Source organism: Eucalyptus grandis, chromosome 2 (genome assembly GCF_016545825.1).
Source record: "Eucalyptus grandis isolate ANBG69807.140 chromosome 2, ASM1654582v1, whole genome shotgun sequence".
Taxonomy (NCBI): Eukaryota; Viridiplantae; Streptophyta; class Magnoliopsida; order Myrtales; family Myrtaceae; genus Eucalyptus; species Eucalyptus grandis.
In genome coordinates, this window is record NC_052613.1 from 48,438,774 (window position 1) to 48,460,129 (window position 21,356).

The window sequence follows — 21,356 nt, forward strand, 5'->3', positions numbered from 1 at the left end:
AATTACGCACTTTTCTCAAAACCCTTATTGCCTATTTCCATCTCACCTCTTAAGGCTCACGCGCAGTCCCTCCCTGTCTTAGCCCATTTGCAATCCCTCTTTGCTCAATGGTCGACACCTCCCTCCTCAGTCCCTCTCGGTCGACGCTCAACGCCTCCTTCTGTCCTCGCTCGATGCCATCTGTCCTCGCTCGATGCCGTGTCAAGTCTCGACTCTCACCTCACAGTAGAAACAAAGTATAATGTGAAAGGAGCATTCGAAGCGGGTCCTTTTTAGCATCTATAATTGTGATGCCAAAATGCCATATCAGCCACGCTCTAATGCTTTTCTTGTTCTCGTGTTCTATTTAGAGCCAATCAATAAGACCAAGAGATGAGACTCTTTCTTCTTCTCTCACAACTCTCTGAAAGGCAGTCTTGTAGGAAATGAAATAAAATAAAATAAAAAATTAAACACAACCTTTACCTAGACCTATCTAAAAATTTAACCAGATTAATTCCAGGATCAGATAAGCCGGTTCCCAATTCTTGAAATCGGAAACCGATCACGCTTAGTAGCAGGGCAATCTTTTGTTAATGACAACACTAAAACGATATCATCTTTCCATAATATCATATGGATAAAAGCTCTTGAAACACAAAAGATTAGACATTGTCACTCCAGTTCTCGATGGCTGAGTTAAACATGTCCAACGCGACAAATCTTTGAGCCGCATCAAATCTCGTCACGCTGAGGCAGCGTTATTCGTTAAATCTTCCCACTCACCGCAAGTAGAAGTAGACTTTTGTTTACGGAACTGTCGCATATATTCTCCCAGGCACCGCTGCTTTACCTCGGAATCATCATCCTGAGCCGGACACGTAAAACCCCAACAAGTTCCTCTCGGGCGGACACGCAAGTCCCCAGATTTTTTATTTTGTTTTGGTCGGTAAAAGTCCCCAGATTCGCCCGCCTCTCTTTTCTCTTTCCCACCCTCACTTTCCATTTCCACGGAGAAACCGCGACCTCCGAAAAGTCTTGGTCCCCTCTTTATTCCCTCCGCACTACGAAATATCCAAGTTCCAACCTTTATTCCCTCCCGGCATCGACCATCCCGTGTTATGGGGTGCTCCGGAGAGTAGCCGTCTTCTTCACGATCACCCCATGGACGCGACGCAGAGGAGCGACGGCGACCGCGAACCCTCCAAGGAGGACGCCGCGGCGGCGGTGGCGGTGGCGGTGGCGGTGGCGACGCCTCTATCGGGGATCGCCGACGCGTTCGAGAAGCTGGCCGGCTCGCTGAGCGGCGACCGCGCGGGGCTCCAGCTGGACGCACTCTGCGACGCCTGCGCTCCCGTCTCGGTCCTCTTCGGTTGCCTCGGGATCGCCTTCAAGTTCGCCGAGATGGAGTTCGTCTCCAAGGTGAGTCTTTTCCTCGTAATCGTGTCTCCTGCGGAATTCGACTCTGGCCCTGCCTGCCATCGCGAGATTGGTTCTTCGATTGATTCGTAGTCGCGGTTTTCGCGCGAGTGTGTTCGCTTGTTGGAGAGTGCACGTTTTGCCTTGGTGTGGATGATCGATGCTGCTCGAGAAAGAGCTTGCGTGTGGACTTGTATGGCTACTGCTGACACTTTTGTTAGCTTTTCACTGCTATGATAAAATGGGCAAAAGAGAAAAGATATGACATGATTTCCCTGATTATTGGATTCGCCACCGGCATGATGGGCCGAGGCGGCGGCCAAGGTCGATGGAAAGAAACGCGAGACTCTCGACTGTAGCGAGGCCATCACCAGTGTCCGTAGCGTGTAGTATTTGTTGCATTTGTCTCTGTCTTGATCGCTTCGTGTCTGAATTTGGCCATGCACCACCATATCAACCCAATAACTATCAAGACAGAGTTCATAACTACTCCTACTCTTGATTCCTGCTTAGTTTTCTTTAATTTCCATGATGGCAATTAGCCAACGTGCCCGCATTCCCTGTTACCATGAGATGATGCAATGCATCCCCTTCGTAGTCAACTCTCTTCCATCTGTTTGACGTATTGAAGCTATAGCGGTCTCAGTACTTGTGATTATCTTTGTTTCTTGTGGCTCTGGAATTATCATCCTTTTCTTTCCTTTGCACATGCAGATTAAGTTTGGTCGTTTTCATAGTTTTATAGGGGTAGATTAACTTAGTTGTTCTTGAATAAGTGAGGCAAATGTTTGATGAACACCAGAGGGAAAAAACAGAAGAAGAGGTTTTCTTGTTTTCTCTGGATGTCTGTCCTTCAGTCCTTCTTTGCTGCTCGAATTCCCTGAACCTGCTATACCCTAAAAAAATTGGCTGGGGATCAGCTACCTTTGCTTTAGATTTGCACTTCCATGCCTTTTAGGTTCTTCCATAGAATCAATTGCTCAACCTCTCTAACATGGGTTCCCAACGAATCAAGAGATCTACTTTAGGAATCTTGATACTCTAAATGAACTATTTATTGGAACTATGGACACCAATCTAATTCCCTTATGTCGAATTGTGACTAGCACAAGAACTTGTTAAAACATCAGAATTAATTGCAAAAATATTCCACATGCTAAATACATGCTAAATATGGGTGGTGCTTCTGCTTTATTTTTATTTTTCAATTTTCTATTGAAGAACTAAAGTTTTTTCCCTTGAGCCTTGTTATTTAAATCCTTTTGGGAAAAAATATATGAACGGATTGAGATTTACGATCAACACATGTATCTGTTTTCGTTTTATTTCCACGTTTACTTTGGGCTCTATTTGCAGCACTAACACTCAGCTTGGATGGAGTGATACAAAGGGAAAAAAAGAGGGATTTAATTAATGATGACGGAAAAGAAGAGAAATTATTCAATAATTGAGTTGTGATGTTGTTTGGATGCTTGTTAGGGACAAAAGGGAAAAAGGCATTATGACATAAATGTCATTTTACAAATAGGTGTAATAAGAGTATAAGAGAGAAAGACAAATAGATCTGTATATTAATACACGAATCCCTCAAACTCTTTGAAACCCTTTATGTTTAGAGGGATTTAAATGTACATAAAATTGACAAGACCAATCTCTATTAATCTCCGCTAATCCCTTCTAATCATTTCTCTCTATCTCTTTCCCTCCACCCAAACATGATTGTGTTTATTAAACCCTTCTCTTCTCTCCCAGCTTCTCCTAACAAACATACTGTAAAGACATGAGAAAATTAGACCCTTTGGTTCTCCATTTAGTAATTGAGAACATGTCGAATTTCTGCACATTTTGCTAGGTAGCCTGTAGCTGATTTGCAGCTCATGAGCATCCATGACCGATAGCTGTGCCTAATTTATTTTCATATCATCAGTGCCTCTAATACAGAGAAAATGCATGTATCTGATGCTGACTTGCTTTACAGGTGTCTAATCTAGTGGAGGCATCAAAAAAATATTGCACTTTAGAGAAAATAATTGATGTTGATGTTGCCAATCGCACAGTGAAGAAGCAAGGAAGCCACACACGAAATCTTCGTCGGGTTAGGCTAGGTCTCGACCTCATCAGAGCTTTATTTGAGCAATTTCTGTCTTCTCAGTGAGTATGGCTTTTCTATTCTAGCTGTTTTATCTGATTACCTGTTGAAACAGCATAGGATAATAAAATGGAGCTTACTTCAGATTCACATGCTATATATTGTTCCCCTTTTGAATCTATGGTGAAGTTTCACTCACTATTATGTTCTGACTGGGGATGCTAAAATTCCTCCTGTAGTTTCTCAAATTTGAAGGAATCTTATTATATGTAAGGAAAAGACATAAGTAAGGAATTCTTATAAAATATTACAAGGAGGAGGACTAAAGTTGGAGATATGGTTTATGTGCTTTTCTCGCGAGTACCGCTCTTATCATAACTTGATATGGCTCTATGGATGGAGGGTCCATTAGTAACACTAACAGTCTCTTCAGCTCATTGAGATGGTTACTAAACGAGCCAACTTCTATGTATATATGATGAGCTTCCAGCTTGAAAGAGGTTGAATTGATATTTCCTGATTACTCTCATTCCCAGGGACAACTCCTTGAAGGCAGCAGCTACCACCGCTTATTCTCAGGTTTGTGCACCATATCACTCGTGGGCAGTCCGGACAGCAGCTTATGCAGGCATGTATGCCCTCCCGTCAAGGGATCAGCTTCTGCTAAAGCTCAATGAGAATGGTAATTTTTCTTTTTCTTAGAATGGTAATTTGTTTGCATGATTTTATATTTGGCATGGACTGTACGGTCTGCTACATCTGTTTTTTATATGTTTCTTTCCTGAAAACATATGCCTTCGAGTTAAACTCACTGTAAGCAAGACTTTTGATGAATTAACAATACTTCAATATATCTTTTAAAGAAAGTAAACTAACCATTGTTTCCAGGATTTCCTTCAACTTGCATAAAAAGTTCTCGTGCAGCCACAGCTATCCCAGAGTGCCCATAATGGGGGAAAGAGGTTTCGATGTTTTGCATTATGTCAGAGCAAGGATGACTGCAGTTTCAGTTCAGTGTCAACTTGTTTCACGAGAATGAGAGAAAGAAACCAAGATAGGTTTAGAGCAATCAACATTTTCCACTACAAGCAGAGATTTTGGACCCTAATAGATTTAGAAATATTACTAAAAACGGACTGATTTGAGGCCTAACTTTCATGAATGAGTGAATGGATAGTTTGATGCTTTGAAATAGTCTAATCTTTATCTTGCTGCTGTCAGAAACCTTTCCTGTTCAATTTTGTTGAAATACTCAACTCGGGTAGGAGTAACAACCAAGATGAACGCATAACGTATATCTGTTGGTTCTTTGTAAAGTTTTAGTCGCTTGAGCTTATCTGTGTCAAATCCAAACCAATCCATGCATTGTTTTATCATTTTCTGGCAAAATTACGAATCATGCTTGTGCGCTTAAGTTCGAAGAGAATTGCGTATGTGGTTTGGTGTTTCTGGAGTGTCCTCACAATTGAGACTTTCTTTAGGAGTACAGAGGACAAACCACGATCCTGTAATTAGTATATTCTGCAAAACGTGAGTTGGAATCAAATAATCAGAAAATGCCAGTGAACTGCAAATGGGGTTCTTTATGTTGTCATTTGCATATCTCAAGTATGTCTTCTGTGGTTGCAGTTCATAGCGCGGAAAAGAAGATGAGAAGGTACATGGACGCCGTCGTCCCAGTGATCGAGTACATCGATAAGCTTTACCTATCTAGGGACATAAGATTAGATTGGTGATCCAATGTGCATTCACGCCAAACACGTGATAGATCGCAAAGCATATGCTGATCTCACCAGCAGCTCCTAGATAACCCAACCGTCGAAGGGATCATTCATCTAACACTCAGTTATTAGCGCAGGACTTGCTTTCTTCTAGTATGTAATGGACCTGCTTCTAAGTATCGGCAGGTCTGGGTTTTATCAGTTATATTCACCATTTTCTTTTCGTTTTCCTCCCTTGGCCGTAAGCATCGTAGGAGGATTATTATGTGGCCCAAATGCCATCTTGCGGGAGCGCTAGTGCTCTAGGAAAAGGCTGCATCTTTGCGATTTAGGGGATAATGCCACTAATACTCAATGCTCTTAAAATTCAGAATTTTACTGGGTACTGTTTCATTCGAATTATCCGTAATGGGTCTATCTGCTCGAGTGCTCTGTCCTTATATGTTGATTTGGTGTGTGGCAATGTGGGAAGAGAACCTCCCAATCACCTTTGATTTGAATATTCCTTTGTGGGATATGTTTATTAAAAGTTTTAAAATTTATCATAAAAATTCAATTGATTCCTAAAAACTTTCAAAAAAGTGTAATCGAGCTCTTTCATTAATTCTGTCTAATTTTAGCTAACGAAAATTTTAGCTTGTTGACTTGGCTTTTATATTACTTTCTCTCTCCTATATGGCGCTAAGGTGACTAAAATAAGAAAGATAACTCCAAAACGATTTCCTTTTAGATCAAATTAATTTTTTTATAAATATTAATTTAATTTAATTTAAAAAACTAAATTTATAATTGAAAAAAAAAATACAAAAGCTAAGGGAGCAAATTAGCATCACTCCACCGTTCCTGCTAAGAGTCGGTGATGGTGTGGCGATGGTTGTCTAAGGTCCCTAGTCGACTGCAAACGAGGGTCGTTGGCAATATGGGCGAGGTCGCACGCCCTTGCCCAAATAAAGTCAAGCCGTTGCTAGTTGAGGCAAGGGTGTTGGCCATTAATTGGGGCTTGACTGACCCTCGGGCCACCATTGTTAACCCTTTTCAACGATAGGTGAGGCATCGGCGATGAGGGCCTATGCCCTCCTCTAGTTTATTGCCTTTTTTTAATTTAGTTATTTTTAAACTTAATTTAATGAATATTCATATTAAAAATCAAATTTGCACAAAAAAAAATGACGTTGTTTTGAGCTTATCTTTCTTGTTTTAGCCACATTAATACCACGTAGGAGATAGAAAGTTATGAATAAAATAAATAAATAAATAAAAGATGTAGTATTTTCTATTAGTTGAATAAAACGGAATTAATCGAGGGATTTGATTGTACTAATCTAATGAATTTTAAAATTTAATTGTAATTTCTAAAAAATTTAGAACACAATTATAATTTTCTGACAAGTTTCGTGAATTCTGATGAACACATCCTTCTTCATTTGACTTGAGCGGTCGTCGCCAACCCTCGTGGGAGGGTTTCAAATTTTCAATCATGGGTTTGTAAACCCCACTGGGGGGGCCGCCTGTCTCAGGATTCGAATCCGATCACCTCGCAAAGTCAAGTCGCACCACGGTTGTCGTGGCTCAGGCAACCCCCGGAAGGAGGTCGCACGAGAAAATCGAAACAATGGCGCAGGCACACGGCAAGATGCCATGAGGCACGGAAACGCTACCAAATCAGCCGCTGGTCAAGAGGCGGCTACCGGCAAAAGCCGGTTGACCGGTGGACGCGCACGGGGTGCGCGCTGAAGGAGGCAACTGGTGGGCAATTTAAATAAACAGAAAAGAAAAAAAGGAAAAGGAAAAGGCAAAAAAGCGGGCGGTCGCTATCTCTCCGGCTGGCCGGCCTTAGCTGTCGTCTGGACCCATTCCAACCCCACCTCCCCGGATTACGTCACCTCCCCTTTTCCTTGTTTTTTGCTTTTTATTGATTTTTTTTTTTTTTTTTGGGTTTTGCCTTTTATTGATGACCCCCGACCGCTTTATTGACAAAAATACTAATTTTTTAAATCGATTTTTCCTCTCTTCCGTTAGTCGAGCACCGCTAATCATTGCGACGGGCTGGGGCCCGAACGTGCCGGGATGGTCAAGTGGTGCTGGGGGGCGCGAAGCTTTGGGGGCCCCATCTTTTGATTCTCCGTATCTCTCCGTGCCCTCCTCTAACTTGGAATTCACCCACGTGCGGATTTGCGTGTTACATAAATTTCGTCTTGATTTAGGAGAATCCTTCGAGTCGGATCCCTCGATTTTGAGGATTCGTTCCACCATGTAGAATGCGCACGAAAGAAAAAATAAAATTGTAGCAAGGAGGAGGGTGGTGCCAGGAAATAAAAGCTTAGGAATTCAAGTATATGAGATTTAACGGTCATTTTGTGAATACAAATAAAAGGCTTTACACAAACTTACCTATTTTGACATCATGTTTTATTTGATGTCGATGTATCCATAAATTCTTTGCTATTTATAAGGGGAGATATTTGAAAAGCATTGTCTCGCAATTACCCTTTTTAGTGACATTTTCTTTAAATTCCATTCTTGACTTTCCCATTTTGTTTTTTACACTTAATTTTTATTCTTTTTTTCACTGTATGCCTAGACTATTATTTAAAAGCACAAGCTATTAAAAGAAAGTCTTTAAAAAGATTCGAATGTAGACCTTCCTATTCTAATATCATGCCATTTTTCCTATGGATTCTATGCTATTTACAACGGAAGAGATTTGAAGAGCGTGGTCTCGCAAAAGTGACTCTTTCACTCTTTTCCGATGACTTTTTAAAATTTCACTTCTAGTCTCAACTTTCCCATTTTGTTTTGTGCCCTTGATATTCTTTCTTTCATTGTTAATATATGTTGTCAAGAGAATCACCAATTATGCCAGGACTATTGCACTATATTTAAAAGCGTAACTTATTGAATGGTGTGCTCTTTTTAAATTCATTAATCAGTCGACTTTAAATGTTGGTGGGATGCTCAAACACTTATAAAATTGGATTTCGAGGGATCAGACGATGCATGACCATGGACTTGGTTCCGGCGCCGGGCATCTCGAACATTGGACGAAAGCATATTCTTCTGCTCCTTCTAGCAAAATGGTATCGAGATATTTATTTGGACTTGAGCAATCGCTCGTCGTGGAGGTCCGGTTTTGGACGTTTGTGGTCAGAAAGAAAAGGACGTAAATCACATTAAAAGTGCCTCGAAACGACGCGAAAGCGAGCGCCACAGACTAGCATTTTGGCAGTTGGCCCGAAACCCGAAATTGGGGAAAAAATCAGATGCGGAGAAATTTAGAAGAACAGATGAATCAGATCACCTTATGAAAGCGATGCGAAGTCGTCGGCTAGAGAAAGTGACTGTTACAGTTGAGTTCATCGTTGTTCGCGAAGCAAACCCTTTTTGTCGCTAGGACTAGAAAGACGGTGAACACATTCATTTCATGTGACGTGATTCATTTCCGTCTCGAAATCATCTATTTAGAATTTTAGGATAAGTATATTAATTTGATTATATTTGTGATAAGTTTAAAAACTTGATTACACTTTTTAAAAAAAATTGAAATTTAATTGTACTTTCATAACAAATTTTTAAGACTTTCATTGCATTTTTACCTAAAATTTAACAATTTATAATGTATAAAACAACATTCATAAATTTTAAAAGAGTTTTTATTTTGATTCTCGATAAATGATAAATAAAAAAAAGAGACCAAATTATGTAAGGGCAAGGTTGAGATGTTATGTAATTTGCAAGAGTTTAGAATCGGACTTGCAACTAGGAGAAAAATGTATTGAGACTTCGAAATGATTGATGTGAGGAACACAATATATGTAACCAATTAACATGATTTCTCTCGTCCGATCAAACATCATGTCTTTTAACAAGCATTCCCATAAGCACACGTGATGATATAAATGACTACCGATTGATATGTTAATGCTGAGCAACACGAATCTGGTATGAAAAATGAGTAATGCTTATTGCTAGATAAAATGAGATCGATCTAGTAAAATTGATATCTAAATAACGCAACGCATTATAAACAAGTCCTGTCGAACGTTGAAAGAGGTTTTATCGACGTCACTTTGATATTGGGATTCTACGTCTCGATTTCAGGACTCTTGTGCATTGTTTATTCTTGGGAGAACGAATTTCCGGATATCTAGTGGAATAATTTTGTTTGGACTAGGCGATTGGTTCGGCACGCCAACCTTCCTGCCTCGGGCGGCTGCTTTGACTTTGTCGCGAGTTGCCACCACGATGTTTCCCGGTCGTCTCTCCGCACTCCATCCCGTCAAAGTTTGAATCTTTGATCCGGCCGTTGTCGTACCTCCGAATTTGGACTTTAATCTCTGTCCCCATGGAAACGAGAGGAGAGCATGCTGTTCTTATTGTTCACGTGCTCATCCTCAGCTTACACCCAATGATGTATCATCGGGATCTTCTAAGGAAGCCAAGGATAAGTCGTGTTAAAAAGTTCAACCAAGTTTATGCTATCGATTGGAGAGAAACCGCCTTTATATAAAGAGTATATAAGGTCTGTTGTTAATGAGATTAGTCATTCGAAAAATTATAAATCTATTATACTTTTGTCAATTCACTTAAAAAAAATTATTATGTCAATTAAGTTCAAACATCTTCATATTTTGCGAACTAACTTTCTATGATTAGTTTTGATTAGAAATCGCTTCACATGGATGATATCAACTTTACGTTGCATAACCGACGCTGATGCAACAATTTGTAATTATATTTTTTTGAATTTTATTTTTTAAATTTGTTTATCTTCTCTTCTACTTCTTCTTCTTTTTTTTTTTCTTTTTTTTCCATTCTTCCTCCTTTAGCCGGTCGTTGGGCCTTGTCAACCTTTGATAAAGCTGGCCATTGGCAAGGTCAACCTCACCGTCGTTGGGCAAGACTCGACCCTCACTAGATCCAATGATAGCAAGAGTGAGCCTCGCCCAACCACTAGAGAGGCCAACTGAGGCCCAACAACTCGTTAGAGGAATAAGAGGGGGAAAAAAGGATAAATAAAAAAAAAATCACAAAATATTAAAAATTGTTCATATTAGTGTTGGTCATATGTCATGTAGGATAATCAATGACTATGTTAATGATTTTCGGCTAAAATTGACAAAACAGACTTGATTGACAAAATGTGAAAATTTTGGATACTTAATTAATACAATTAAAAGGTCACCGTATTTGGAACTTTTCGACAGTATTGCCCATTACTGTGAAATAATATTTCAACATAATGCTTGACATCCTTAAGGTTACTCTCGCCGAGAGAAGATATGATTAAAACACCAGATTTGCCACATCCGAACAAAGCGATCTATTATTTAGTCAAGTTCTTCGGAAATATTGGATACCGACTGCTAAATTTATCACGAAGCTCCAATTTATGAATTACTTATCTACCTTTTGAAAAGTCTTTTAGTAAGATTTTATGTTTTGTGATTCATTGAGCAGATGGTATTGTGATACTAATTCTCTCAAAATAAATCTAAAATTCTCTAATATCGTGGGCTTATTTTTTTTAGGGTTAATATCCCGAAAAACCAAAAATTGGTATATCCGTGACAAATTTACCAAAAATTAATTTTTTTACCACCAAAAACTTTAAACCGATACACTTTTGACAATTTTACCCTAAACTAGTACATTTATGACAAATTTACCCTCTATTAGTTTCCGTTGAATTTTATTGTCGAATTATTGAATGAAATGACACGTGACAATTGAATGATATGCCAATTTGAGATTTTACTCATCATTTGTCACAATTTACTTTTGTGATTTATTTTTTTTTATTAATCCAATTTAACATGGGGTATATTTGTTACAAATATATCAGTTTAGGATTTCTGACGGTCGAATAAATTAGTTTTGGGTAAATTTCCAGTTTAGGGTTTTTTTATAATCGGTCAAGGTAAATTTGTCACTAGTGTACTGGTTTTGGGTTTTTCATGATAAAAAAAATAGTTTTTGTAAATTTGTCATACGTGTATTAGTTTAGAGTTTTTCAAGATATTAACGATTTTTTTCTAATATTTGGCAATGTTTTGCTTGGATCTGAGATCTACATCGTCCCGGTATATATTAAATTGAATCACGGGATCTCGTGAATAGGTACCGCACAGTCAAAGCCAACATTGAATCTACAAGCCAAAAATGGATACTAAACCCATCAAAAATGAGGAAAATAATTTTAACATAATTCATTTCTTATAAGATAAACACACCACTAATTACAAATGATTTTATAAATTGCTTCAAATTCGGAATCATACTTCCGTATATTCATTATATGCCTGCTTTAAAAATGATATGCACCTTCCGGACAACGGCAGACTCTAGATCAGATACATCGGATATATGTGTATGTTGGATATATTCATGATAATTAGGAAGGCTCTATGGTTAATTTCCATCTCATCTTTTTTTTTTAATTCAAAAAGAAAGATTCTTATGAAAAATATTATTTTAACTAAACTTGGCTAGAGAACGTAAGGATGGATTTAGCCGGTTGCATATTAGATCAAATTCAATCAATTCTAATTCACATTAACTCATTTTCTAGCAATGCTATATGAAAATTCTGTACTCATTTTGCTACATTCGAATGATTCGCACTCGCCCCTAGGGACGTCGGCAGTGTCCCTCGACAGCCTCGACAGAGTGCATTATGGTGATCGAAGGGGACAACGACGATAGCAAGTCAAAAGATATGTCATCTTTTTGCTATTAGTCTAAGCACGTGATATGTGCATGCTTGGCTTTTTTCTCGTAGAATATAATTGATAAGAAATGACCAAAGATCAATTAAATTTGCATAGCAAAAGCTGGTCATGTCATACTAATGGAAATTACTACTTTATCCTCCTTTCCTATTAAGAAAATAATTGCCATCGGAAGTTTTTATTTGTCGTACATGATATGAAACTCTTGGCGGGCGGATAATGATTTAGAAGCTAGCACCATAATAAAAGATGTACAGTCAGTCAGCGCACGTTCAAGACCATTATATTATTATTATTATGTAGAAGTCTACCAATTTGAGCATTTCTTGATCGAGTTATTGAATATTTAATTTGTCCAATCGACTCTGGTTGAATGGAGCTGACATGTCCGTTGGATCTAGCAAAAGTATAATTTGGAAAACTCTAGTATAGAGCTTGTCTCGAGAACTCTCGTTTTCAAGATTTAAACAGCGTTTTATATTTATTACTACCACACAAAAACTGATAGTTCATAGCAGCAAAGCTCCAATGAATAAGTCATTCCAATAAACTAGATTTGGAGTTAGAAAGACTTGATTTAAAAAATTTAAAATGTCAAGATTTGATTAAAAAATATGTATAAGTTCACATATAGAAGGATGCATTCTTATAAGTAAGGGAGCATTTTAATTTTTATTTATTTATCAAGGTAACATTTCATTAATTTCACAAAAATACAATTAAAAAACATTGCAGTCTAACTGCAAATCAAAACAAATTTCAAGTAACTTTGAACAAGATGAGCTCTAGATAACAAGGGGAATCATTGAAAAAAGCATAGAGTCACTTGCTTAAGGTGCGTTTAATAACGATTCTGTTCCTAATAACAAATTCTGATTAGAAATTATTCTTTTTTATTCTATTTAGGAATAATTTTTAAACATTTTAAACCGTTTGGTAACTGTTTAAAGTTTATAATTCCGTAATAGAATTACATTTGATATCGTGTTCAAAATTTATACTCCAAATCATTTTCTTTTAATTTTTAAATATCTGTTTTCTTCTTTTTTCCTTTCTTTCTCTTGTTGTTCTTTTTCAAGTGACCGGTTGTTGGTCGACAATTGGCCAGATGAGGGCCAGTGACCTCACCGAAGCATCGCGGCCCTCGTTGGCTAAGCCTCATTGGGGCTGGGCGAGGCCTGCTTGGCCACTAGCGAGGCTCGCCCAACTTCGCCGAGGCTTAGCCTCTCTGGTGGCTGGGCTTGCCTTCGGCAAACTTGTCAAACCTCACATTGGCCTGACAAGCCTCTGGCGAGCTCGCGGGACTGATTGCCGGTAACTGGCAGTGGTGTGCAGCGGATGGTGGCGGACGGCAACCGTGGGATGGTGGTAGATGAAGAAGAAAATGGAATAAGAAGAAAAATATGGTATTGATTCTTAGATTTGTTTTTGGGAACAATAATCATTTTTTTTAGTGATTCTATTCCAAGTCTACTTCTGGAAATAAAAAAATATAAATTTGTTATCAGGAACAAAATTTTTATCAAACACGATTCTATTCCCAAATTACTCCCGGGAATAAAAAATCAAAATCAAACACTATTTTGATAGTCAACAAACAAGCCCTTAAAGAGCATATTTGAGATTTTTGAATTAAAATTGGTTGCCGATCACCGAATCCGTATTCAATAATAACCACATGGCAACTTTGCCTTTTGCAATGCACTTAAGTTCAGCATTCTCAACATATCGCCCTTTAGAGAAATACGATTGAACAAGCATAGATCTAACATTTGCGAGAGTAAAGCTTTCACGAAACTCCTCTAGTCTCATTCACAACTGGATTTACGCACCAATGAAACCCGAGAGAAGTGAAAACCCAAAATTATACTCTCAAAATCCCCAAATCTAGACTAGAATGGGATAGAAATTTCTTTGAAGAGAGAAGCTTCAAATTTAAACTAAAAGCTCTGCAGAATGGGAGGAAAGCAAGAAAAGGAAAACAGAGAACCAAATCAACAAAAGAAAAAGAAAAAAATGAAGCGAAGGGAGAAAATCTAGCTCAAACCTTCCCATTACTTTATTCCCCGCAACTTTGGTGCTAGTGTAAATTAAATCCCGAACTTTAAAACATTACATTTGACTGCATTACATAACTCCCTTTAACGTTTTCGTTAATGTGTCACGAAAATGCATTTTTAGGGGGCGAAGGGCAATTTTTTCTTCAAATTCTATCAAACGCACTATTTGCCCTCAATTCAAGCAAACAATGATAAAAATAAAAATCAATACCACAAACCTCGAATTTATTGGGGTAATATATCTTAATTAGGAAAATATCATGAAATATTTAATGGAAAAATTTAAAATAAATAAACAGATACGAAAAACTAATCGTTATAAATTAGAAACAACCGCAAGATTTCTCAACCGTTTGAAATGATTGTTAATTGCACAATTAGCTTATTATCACTGCTAAACCATATATTTTCACTGATTTGATGCGTGAAATTTGAGAAAAAAGTTAAATTTCGGAAAATTTCGGAAAACAAAGATGCCAAATTATCCAAGTCAAATCATTTGAACTCCATTGCAACTCATGGATCAATTTCGAGTCTCTTAAAGTTTTTCTTAACTTACAATTTAAAATAGTTATTTTCTTAATTCTTCACATTAAACAAGTTTTTTTGTAACGTCTTACAAAAAAAAAACCAGCTTTTGTAACGTTCTATTTATTTAAACCTTTTCTTAATTGAGAAGATTTAACGAGTAGCATTTAAATTGAATGGTGGCAATTTACCTTCTTATACATTTTAGGTATTATGTATATGGATCGAGGGCCAAAAGGACAATCGAGGCAAAATCGAAGAAAATTTTACACATTAAATGCCTACATATAGCCACTTCTTCTTAATGTAATCATATGGTTAGATATATCTAATTAAAAAATAGATTGATACTATAAAAATCACTAACCATACCTATTGCGATATAAATATTCAAATTTTTCTATGTCGCTAAATATTTTAAATTTGCCGATTGTAATGCAACCATCTCAATTTTTTTAATGTTTTGGTATTAACGTGACAAACCCTAAGGTGATGTAACTCTTTGTACGTCACGTTGTCTTGCATCGTTGTTTCGCGAGATGAAAATTTAAACTACGACGGCCAAGAGGCTTAATCTAAAGTTAAATATTTCGATAACGTTGAGTAAGATTCATATATTTTGAACGAAAAAAGAAAAAAAAGAAAAAGAAAAAGAAAGAAAAAAAAAAAGGAGGGAGATTTGCTAGTCAATGACAGCTGGCGAACAGGAAAGAGCGAGTCGTCTCATTCCCAGCCGCGGCAATTGCGGGCGCCACTTTTCCTCAGATCTTCCTCCCCTCTCCCCCACTTGCCCTCCACCGGGCGATCGCCTTGATTGGGGATAAGCATGGCCCCGCCCGTCATTTCGCGAGCCCCGGGGGCAATCCCGACAACTCACATCCCCCACCCCCCATCGGGCAATTTCCTGCTCACCTTCCTCGCGCGTCGCCCTCGCCGATCCAATCTCGGCCGTCCGTTCCTCCCCCTCCACGTCCGCGATCCCCAATCTCGAAACCCTAGCTTCCCCCCTCTCTCTCTCTTCCCCGCGGATATATTAATCCGTTTCAAAAAAAAAAAAAAAAATCCCTGCGTTCGAAAAATAAATTTATCCCTCTCTCTCGTTCCACGCCATCGAAGACAGAAGGCGCAGACCCAAGGCACGCAGGCGGGCGGCTGCGAATTCCTGTAGATTGAAGGAGGAGGCTTTCTCGCCGGAGATTCGTGTCGTCCGGCGGCTTCTGTGACGGGAGGTTCGTCTTTCTTGGCGGTTGCGTCGAGTCGGGATTCTTTCCGGGCGGGAGAGGCAGAGATGGAGAAACCGGTGGCTGCGGCGGCGGCGGCTTCTTCCTCGAGCGCGGCGTCGTCCGGGTACGAGGCGTGGGAGGAGGTGGCCGTGTCGACCGACCGGGGGCGGAGGGAGGTCCACTTCTTCCTGAGGCGGAGGGACGGGGCCAAAGATCTGGCCGTGGTGGGGCGGGAGCGGACCCTGCGGTACATGTCCTACCACTGCGCGCTGCGGAGCCGGTCGGCGATTGGGCTCGGCGATTACGCGCTGGTCTCGAGCCTCAAGTCCCGGAGGGAGGTCGTCGACTGGCTGAATTCCGTCATTCAAGGTGCGTTGGGGCTTTCTTTTTTCTTCCCTCGTCTTCGTCGCTATGTTCATTTGGATGAAGGTTTTCCGTGGGGCACGGTTGGCGTTCTCTGGTGTTGGGTTCTTCTTTTCCGTTTCTGAACAATCGAACCGGAGATTTGATTCTCCTCTCTTCTGTGCTTCGTTTGATTTGATACGGTTTTGCTTCTTGTTGCTTTTATCCAAAATATCTCATCCATTTCTTTTCTTGGAACGAGATTCTGTGGTTTTCTCCGGCCTCCTTCTCCGGATTTAATCGCGAAACGGCCTCTTGGATAATTATCAGTGCCGTCGACAATTCGAGTATATTTTTCATCCGTTTCTTGTTGGAATTTGCGCCCTTTGAGGTTGAGCTGGTCATTTCCTTGCGCGCAGGAGAAATTAATATCGACGTGTTATCTGCAACCTTCTGTTTTCTCGTGTCCTTCGTACGCATCTGCGAAAGATGGGTCCTTTCTTTTGGTTTAGAGACGGATGCCGGCGAAAGATTTGAGGCTGATATGAGATTAAATTGGGCGGTGTAATTATTGTCTACCATTTGTTTCACTTGGAAGAAGATCCTGTGTTTGAAGTTTCTTCTTCTGTTATTTTGAAATTTTTTGCGAACTCGCAAAACTTTTTTTATTTTTTTATTTGGCTTTTAAGCTGAGAATTATGACTTCTTATTTCTTGGATGCAGCCCAAAGATTCTACTCCCGTAATTGATTGCTTTTGTAGCAGTTTTTTTTTTTTTTTTTTTTCTATGAAGATTTTCCTGTCTCCCACCGCCTTTATGATCTTAGAAAATGAAAATGTCTAGTTCCTTACGTTTTCAGTGTCCTCGAGATGTTCTTGTTTCCGTTTGGAAATTGCTTGCCATGGCTGTGTGTTTATTGTGGTTCTGCTGTTCATGTTATTGCAAACTGATGATGATCTGGGCTGCAGGAATGCCTTTTCAAATTTTAAAGAGCTGGTTGAGAGCATCGGAATCGAAATGCCCTCAAATAATCTAGGTTATAACCTTTCATGGCCGAACTTGTCATTTTGTTAATGGATTGGGCTTTCCTTAGATGTATTCCGGCCCATTATCACTATTCGCCTGTTCTCTCTAAGAACAGTTTGAGCCCTGATGATCTTCTGTGTGATGCAATTCTTCTGAATCTTTGGATGTTTGGATATCATTGTTTTGCACCACTCCTGATCGATTCATTACTTCCCCTTCGATTTAGTGTCCTTTTATCAAGGAATAGAATGTGTTGTTGATTTCAGTTTCGTGAATATATTTTTGCAGGTCGGTCATCTGAACAGCAGCATCATGCAGACAGTGGCTTTTTGGCTAGGGAAGGTGCACAGAAGCTGGATGTTGGTTTCCCTAGGGTTTGTACCCATCTTTCCTATTAACATATTTTCTATCCTGTAGTCTTTTTTCTGAAGTTGAGACTTTTGGATCTGTGCTAAATGATTTTGCGCCCTTCCAATTGGACTTTTATTTTATTTGGAACCTATTTTTTGTATTAATTTTTCAAAATTGGGTTTGTTGACCCGAGTGTATCTTATCTTGTAGCCTTTTACCATTCTTGTGTGATTTGGGAATGAAAGGCCTTAGTATTGCCAAATAGCTTTAATGTTTGATTTTCTTTCGGGTTTTCTGTCAAACGTCCTTATAAGTCAGGGTCATAAGACTGATGTAAAACTTGCTAAAAAGGTAATTACTTGGCCGGATTCAGAGTGAAAGTGATGGGAGATCTAGTTTTTCGGTTGCTTGATGTGGTTTTTGTTAGTAGTTATGACCACTTATATGTGTATTTATTCTCTTTTTCTGTTGCTCTGTTTAGTTATTTATTGCTTCCGCAATTCTTTTTCCCCCTGTTCAGGATTCTCAAACTGCGAAACTGGGTCATTCTTCCAAGGAGATCCAGTGGGTAGGCCAACCATGGATATGCAAAAAAAAGCGGAACCACTTCCCTTCTTTTCTCCGTAGAGGTGTCAAAGTCTCTGTAAGTTCTATTTTGATCTCGGTTTCTTTTTCATTTTATGGGGAATTTTCACTAGTTATTCTTTCCCTTTGTTTGGCATGAATGTTATGCTGTGTCTCACTATTTTCTCAATAATTTCAGGTTCATGACTTTGTATACGTTCTTGCTGAAGAGGATAAGCGACTGGTTGCTTACTTAAATGATATGTTCGAGGATTCCAAGGGCAACAAGATGGTTGTAGTACAATGGTTTCACAAAATTGATGAGGTTGGGATTGATTTGCCTCGCGATTTTAGTGACCGAGAGATTTTTTTTTCTCTTTGTCATCAAGATCTCAGCATTGAATGTATAGATGGGTTGGCTACTGTCCTCAGTCCCCAGCATTTCGAGAAATACATGAATGAGGCAAGCAAATCTTCATTGGAAATATTTGTTTGCCACAACCTCTTCGAAGAAGATGATGTTAAGCCTTTTGACATTACTCAAGTTGAAGGTTACTGGAATCAGGATGTCCTGAAACGTATGAATCCTTTTCCTCTACCGAAACCTCCTCTAAGATGTCGGTCAAGTGAACTTCCACGAGATGTGAAATGCAATGTTGATGAAGATGGTGGGATCAGACCTAGAAAGAAGCAACGCTATGTGAATGAAAGTGATGCTGTTGAGATGCATGGCTTGAAAGAAGGCTCTGAGCATGAAATCGTGAAGAAAAGCCCTCCACATCATTTGATTGTAGGTTCTGAAGTCGAGGTGCTATCTCAAGACAGTGGCTTGAGGGGGTGTTGGTTCAGAGCTTCAATCATTAAGGCATCCAAAGCCAAGGTTAAGGTTCGTTATCAGGACATTCTGGATGCAGATGATGAAACAAAGAAGCTTGAGGTACACATTCTCTTCTCTATACCACTTACTGTGTTTTTTGGTTGAGATATTTTACACACGGTGTTACAACAGTAGTCATTTGCTAATTTCATGTTCTACTGGTTGGACGTTGCAGGAGTGGATTCCAGCATGTAGAGTGGCTGCTCCTGATGAAATTGGTCTCAGAATTCTTGGAAGGTCAATGATTCGGCCATCCCAACAGTCTAGAGAATGTGAAGTTCCAAAGGAGGTTGACGTTGGGACTGTTGTGGATGCTTGGTGGAATGAAGGGTGGTGGGAGGGCATTGTGGTCCGTAGAGAATCTGAAGGCAGACTTGGTGTCTATTTCCCAGGTTTGAAAGAGATCATGCTTTCTTGAATTTTCCACCTGTTGTACAGATTCTCATATCAGATTTTCACTTTGCTTCTCCCCCTCTTGTTCTTAATATTCACTTATTACTTTATGCAGGAGAAAAACGGGAATTAGTCTTTCCACTCGGGGACTTGAGACATTCCCGAGAATGGTCAGAAAATAGATGGATTCATATACAGAAAAGAGCAGATTTCGTCAATGCAATATTGCCTCACTTGCGGGTGGATCAACATGTGGAGGAACATTACAGTAATGAGGCTGCTGAAGCTGCAATTAAGGACTGTAAGACATTAAGAAACAATGAGGCTGGTATTGAGAATCCTCTGAATTATCGGTCATGCTCTCAGTATGATGGGGTAGATGAGTCACGGGCTGTTCCAGATCTTCTGAAGGATGATTCTCTTGCTCATTTGAAATGGAAGGTTTCAAGGAAGAGAAGTCGAAGTGGTGGAAGCACTTCCCTGAAGGTACAGTTTGATAATGACTGTATGAGCTCGCCGAAGATGGGAATCTGTACCCGTGCGAGGTTTATGATAGATGCCACCCTGAAAGTTGATCACGAGAACTGCAAGTTTGCGGGTGATTCACTTTTCAGTTCTTCAGTAGTGCCGACGCTGACAAGCTTGGTCATGTCCAGGTGAAAGACCACTTGGACAGTGATCTATCACCTGGTTATGAAAATTTAGTTGAGGTGCAGGGATGTTGTGAGGGTGATATTAAGTCGCCATTGTTGTGGAAAGTACGAGGGAGGAGAAGTCACCGAAGATGGCGCAATAACAGAGCAGCTGGTAATGAAAATTTAGTTGAGGTGCAGGGACGTCGTGAGGGTGATATCATGTTGCCATTGGAGTGGAAAGGACGAGGGAGGAGAAGTCAACGAAGACGGCGCAATAACTGAGCAGGTAAAGGATGGTGATACCACCAGCAGCCTCTCACTAGGTTTGTGATTACTGAAGTTTTGCTTCGGACAAAGTCGATGAAAAGTGATTTAATCTCTTGGGACTTTGGTCTCGTTTGCTGCTCTGGGTTTGAATTCCATGCCACAATCTCGTGGGTCACTAAGTAGGTCTAGATTTTTAATCCTTGTTCCGTGCTGTGCATCATTTCGATGCAGCTCCACTGTCCTTGACTTAGGTTGTTAATAGGAAAAGTAACCGCATCCAAGTCCTTTTTGGTCACATTTTATATTTTACATGTAACCACAGCCTGAGGGTGCCATAGCCCAGGCAACAATTTTGGGTGCAGTAGGGGTAACCGTTAGGACTGACTTTTTGAGTCTCTGTTGAGGATGTTGTGCAGGGGAGTTTATCCTTTTTCTTGCAATCTTGTACATGACCTTTCTGTTAATAAGATTTGATGTTGGGGTGATCGAACTAAATTTTGTATTGCAATGGAATGAAACAGACATGAAACAGACACACGTAACATCGGTGCGGATTGTACGGTACACCATGTTATTGTTTGCAAGGGTTTTAGAAAAGGAAAGTGTAGAAAAGGAATTCCTTATTGGGAGGTAAAAAGGAATGATGTCTAAATTCTCATGCTAAAAAGATTTTTTCATTGTTCACCATGTTATTTTTCATTTTTAATTTGAGGGAACGCTGGAAGAGTTTGAAAATCTTCCACTTCCCTTCTCAATTCATCCATGAAATTTGGATGATCAAGAATTTAGTAGATATGGAGTTTGTTCTCTCCTCAAAATAAGCACTTCCATTTTCTGTCTCCCAAACAAAGGAATGCTCTGGCGACATGCCTTCGTGAAAATCCTCTCCATACTTAACACTGGTTGGAGAGACGACAGGCTTGTTTTTGCGTGTGATTTTGACTTATACCGTTACAGATCTTCGGCAGATGCTCAGAGATGTTAGTGCCATTGCCCGAAATTTGTTTCAAGCTAATCGAAAATACCGCATCTCACTATTCAGATTTGCCGGGAGAATAGGCTGTGCAGTGTTTATGATATGCGAATCCTTGTGCAAGTATCTACGCAATGCACGTCCGCATAGCCTAGGGGCAAAGCAAGCGATGCTTCATGCG

The 21,356-nt window shown here is 39.6% G+C and overlaps 2 protein-coding genes across 4 annotated transcripts; both read left to right on the plus strand.

Moving 5' to 3' along the window:
- The first annotated feature begins 931 nt into the window (after window positions 1-931).
- On the plus strand, window positions 932-5,581 carry LOC104433284 (ACD11 homolog protein-like). 2 transcript variants are annotated; one of them, XM_010045969.3, is made up of 4 exons: window positions 932-1,401; window positions 3,377-3,549; window positions 4,024-4,169; window positions 4,376-5,054. In XM_010045969.3, exons 1-4 carry the CDS (start codon window positions 1,144-1,146, stop codon window positions 4,435-4,437), a joined length of 639 nt encoding a protein of 212 aa, XP_010044271.1. In that variant the 5' UTR covers window positions 932-1,143; the 3' UTR covers window positions 4,438-5,054. The 2 variants fall into 2 exon arrangements, with proteins under 2 accessions (XP_010044271.1, XP_010044270.1); XM_010045968.3 differs by lacking the exon at window positions 4,376-5,054 and adding an exon at window positions 5,117-5,581 and having other exon boundaries at window positions 951-1,401.
- Window positions 5,582-15,576: 9,995 nt separating this feature from the next.
- On the plus strand, window positions 15,577-20,697 carry LOC104433285. Of its 2 annotated transcripts, XM_010045971.3 has the most exons (7): window positions 15,984-16,116; window positions 17,058-17,125; window positions 17,404-17,489; window positions 17,987-18,109; window positions 18,230-18,967; window positions 19,083-19,299; window positions 19,416-20,697. In XM_010045971.3, the coding sequence occupies exons 2-7, from the start codon at window positions 17,107-17,109 to the stop codon at window positions 19,958-19,960; spliced, it is 1,728 nt and encodes a 575-aa protein (XP_010044273.2). In that variant the 5' UTR covers window positions 15,984-16,116; window positions 17,058-17,106; the 3' UTR covers window positions 19,961-20,697. The 2 variants fall into 2 exon arrangements, with proteins under 2 accessions (XP_010044272.2, XP_010044273.2); XM_010045970.3 differs by lacking the exon at window positions 17,058-17,125 and having other exon boundaries at window positions 15,577-16,116.
- The last annotated feature ends 659 nt before the right edge of the window (window positions 20,698-21,356 follow it).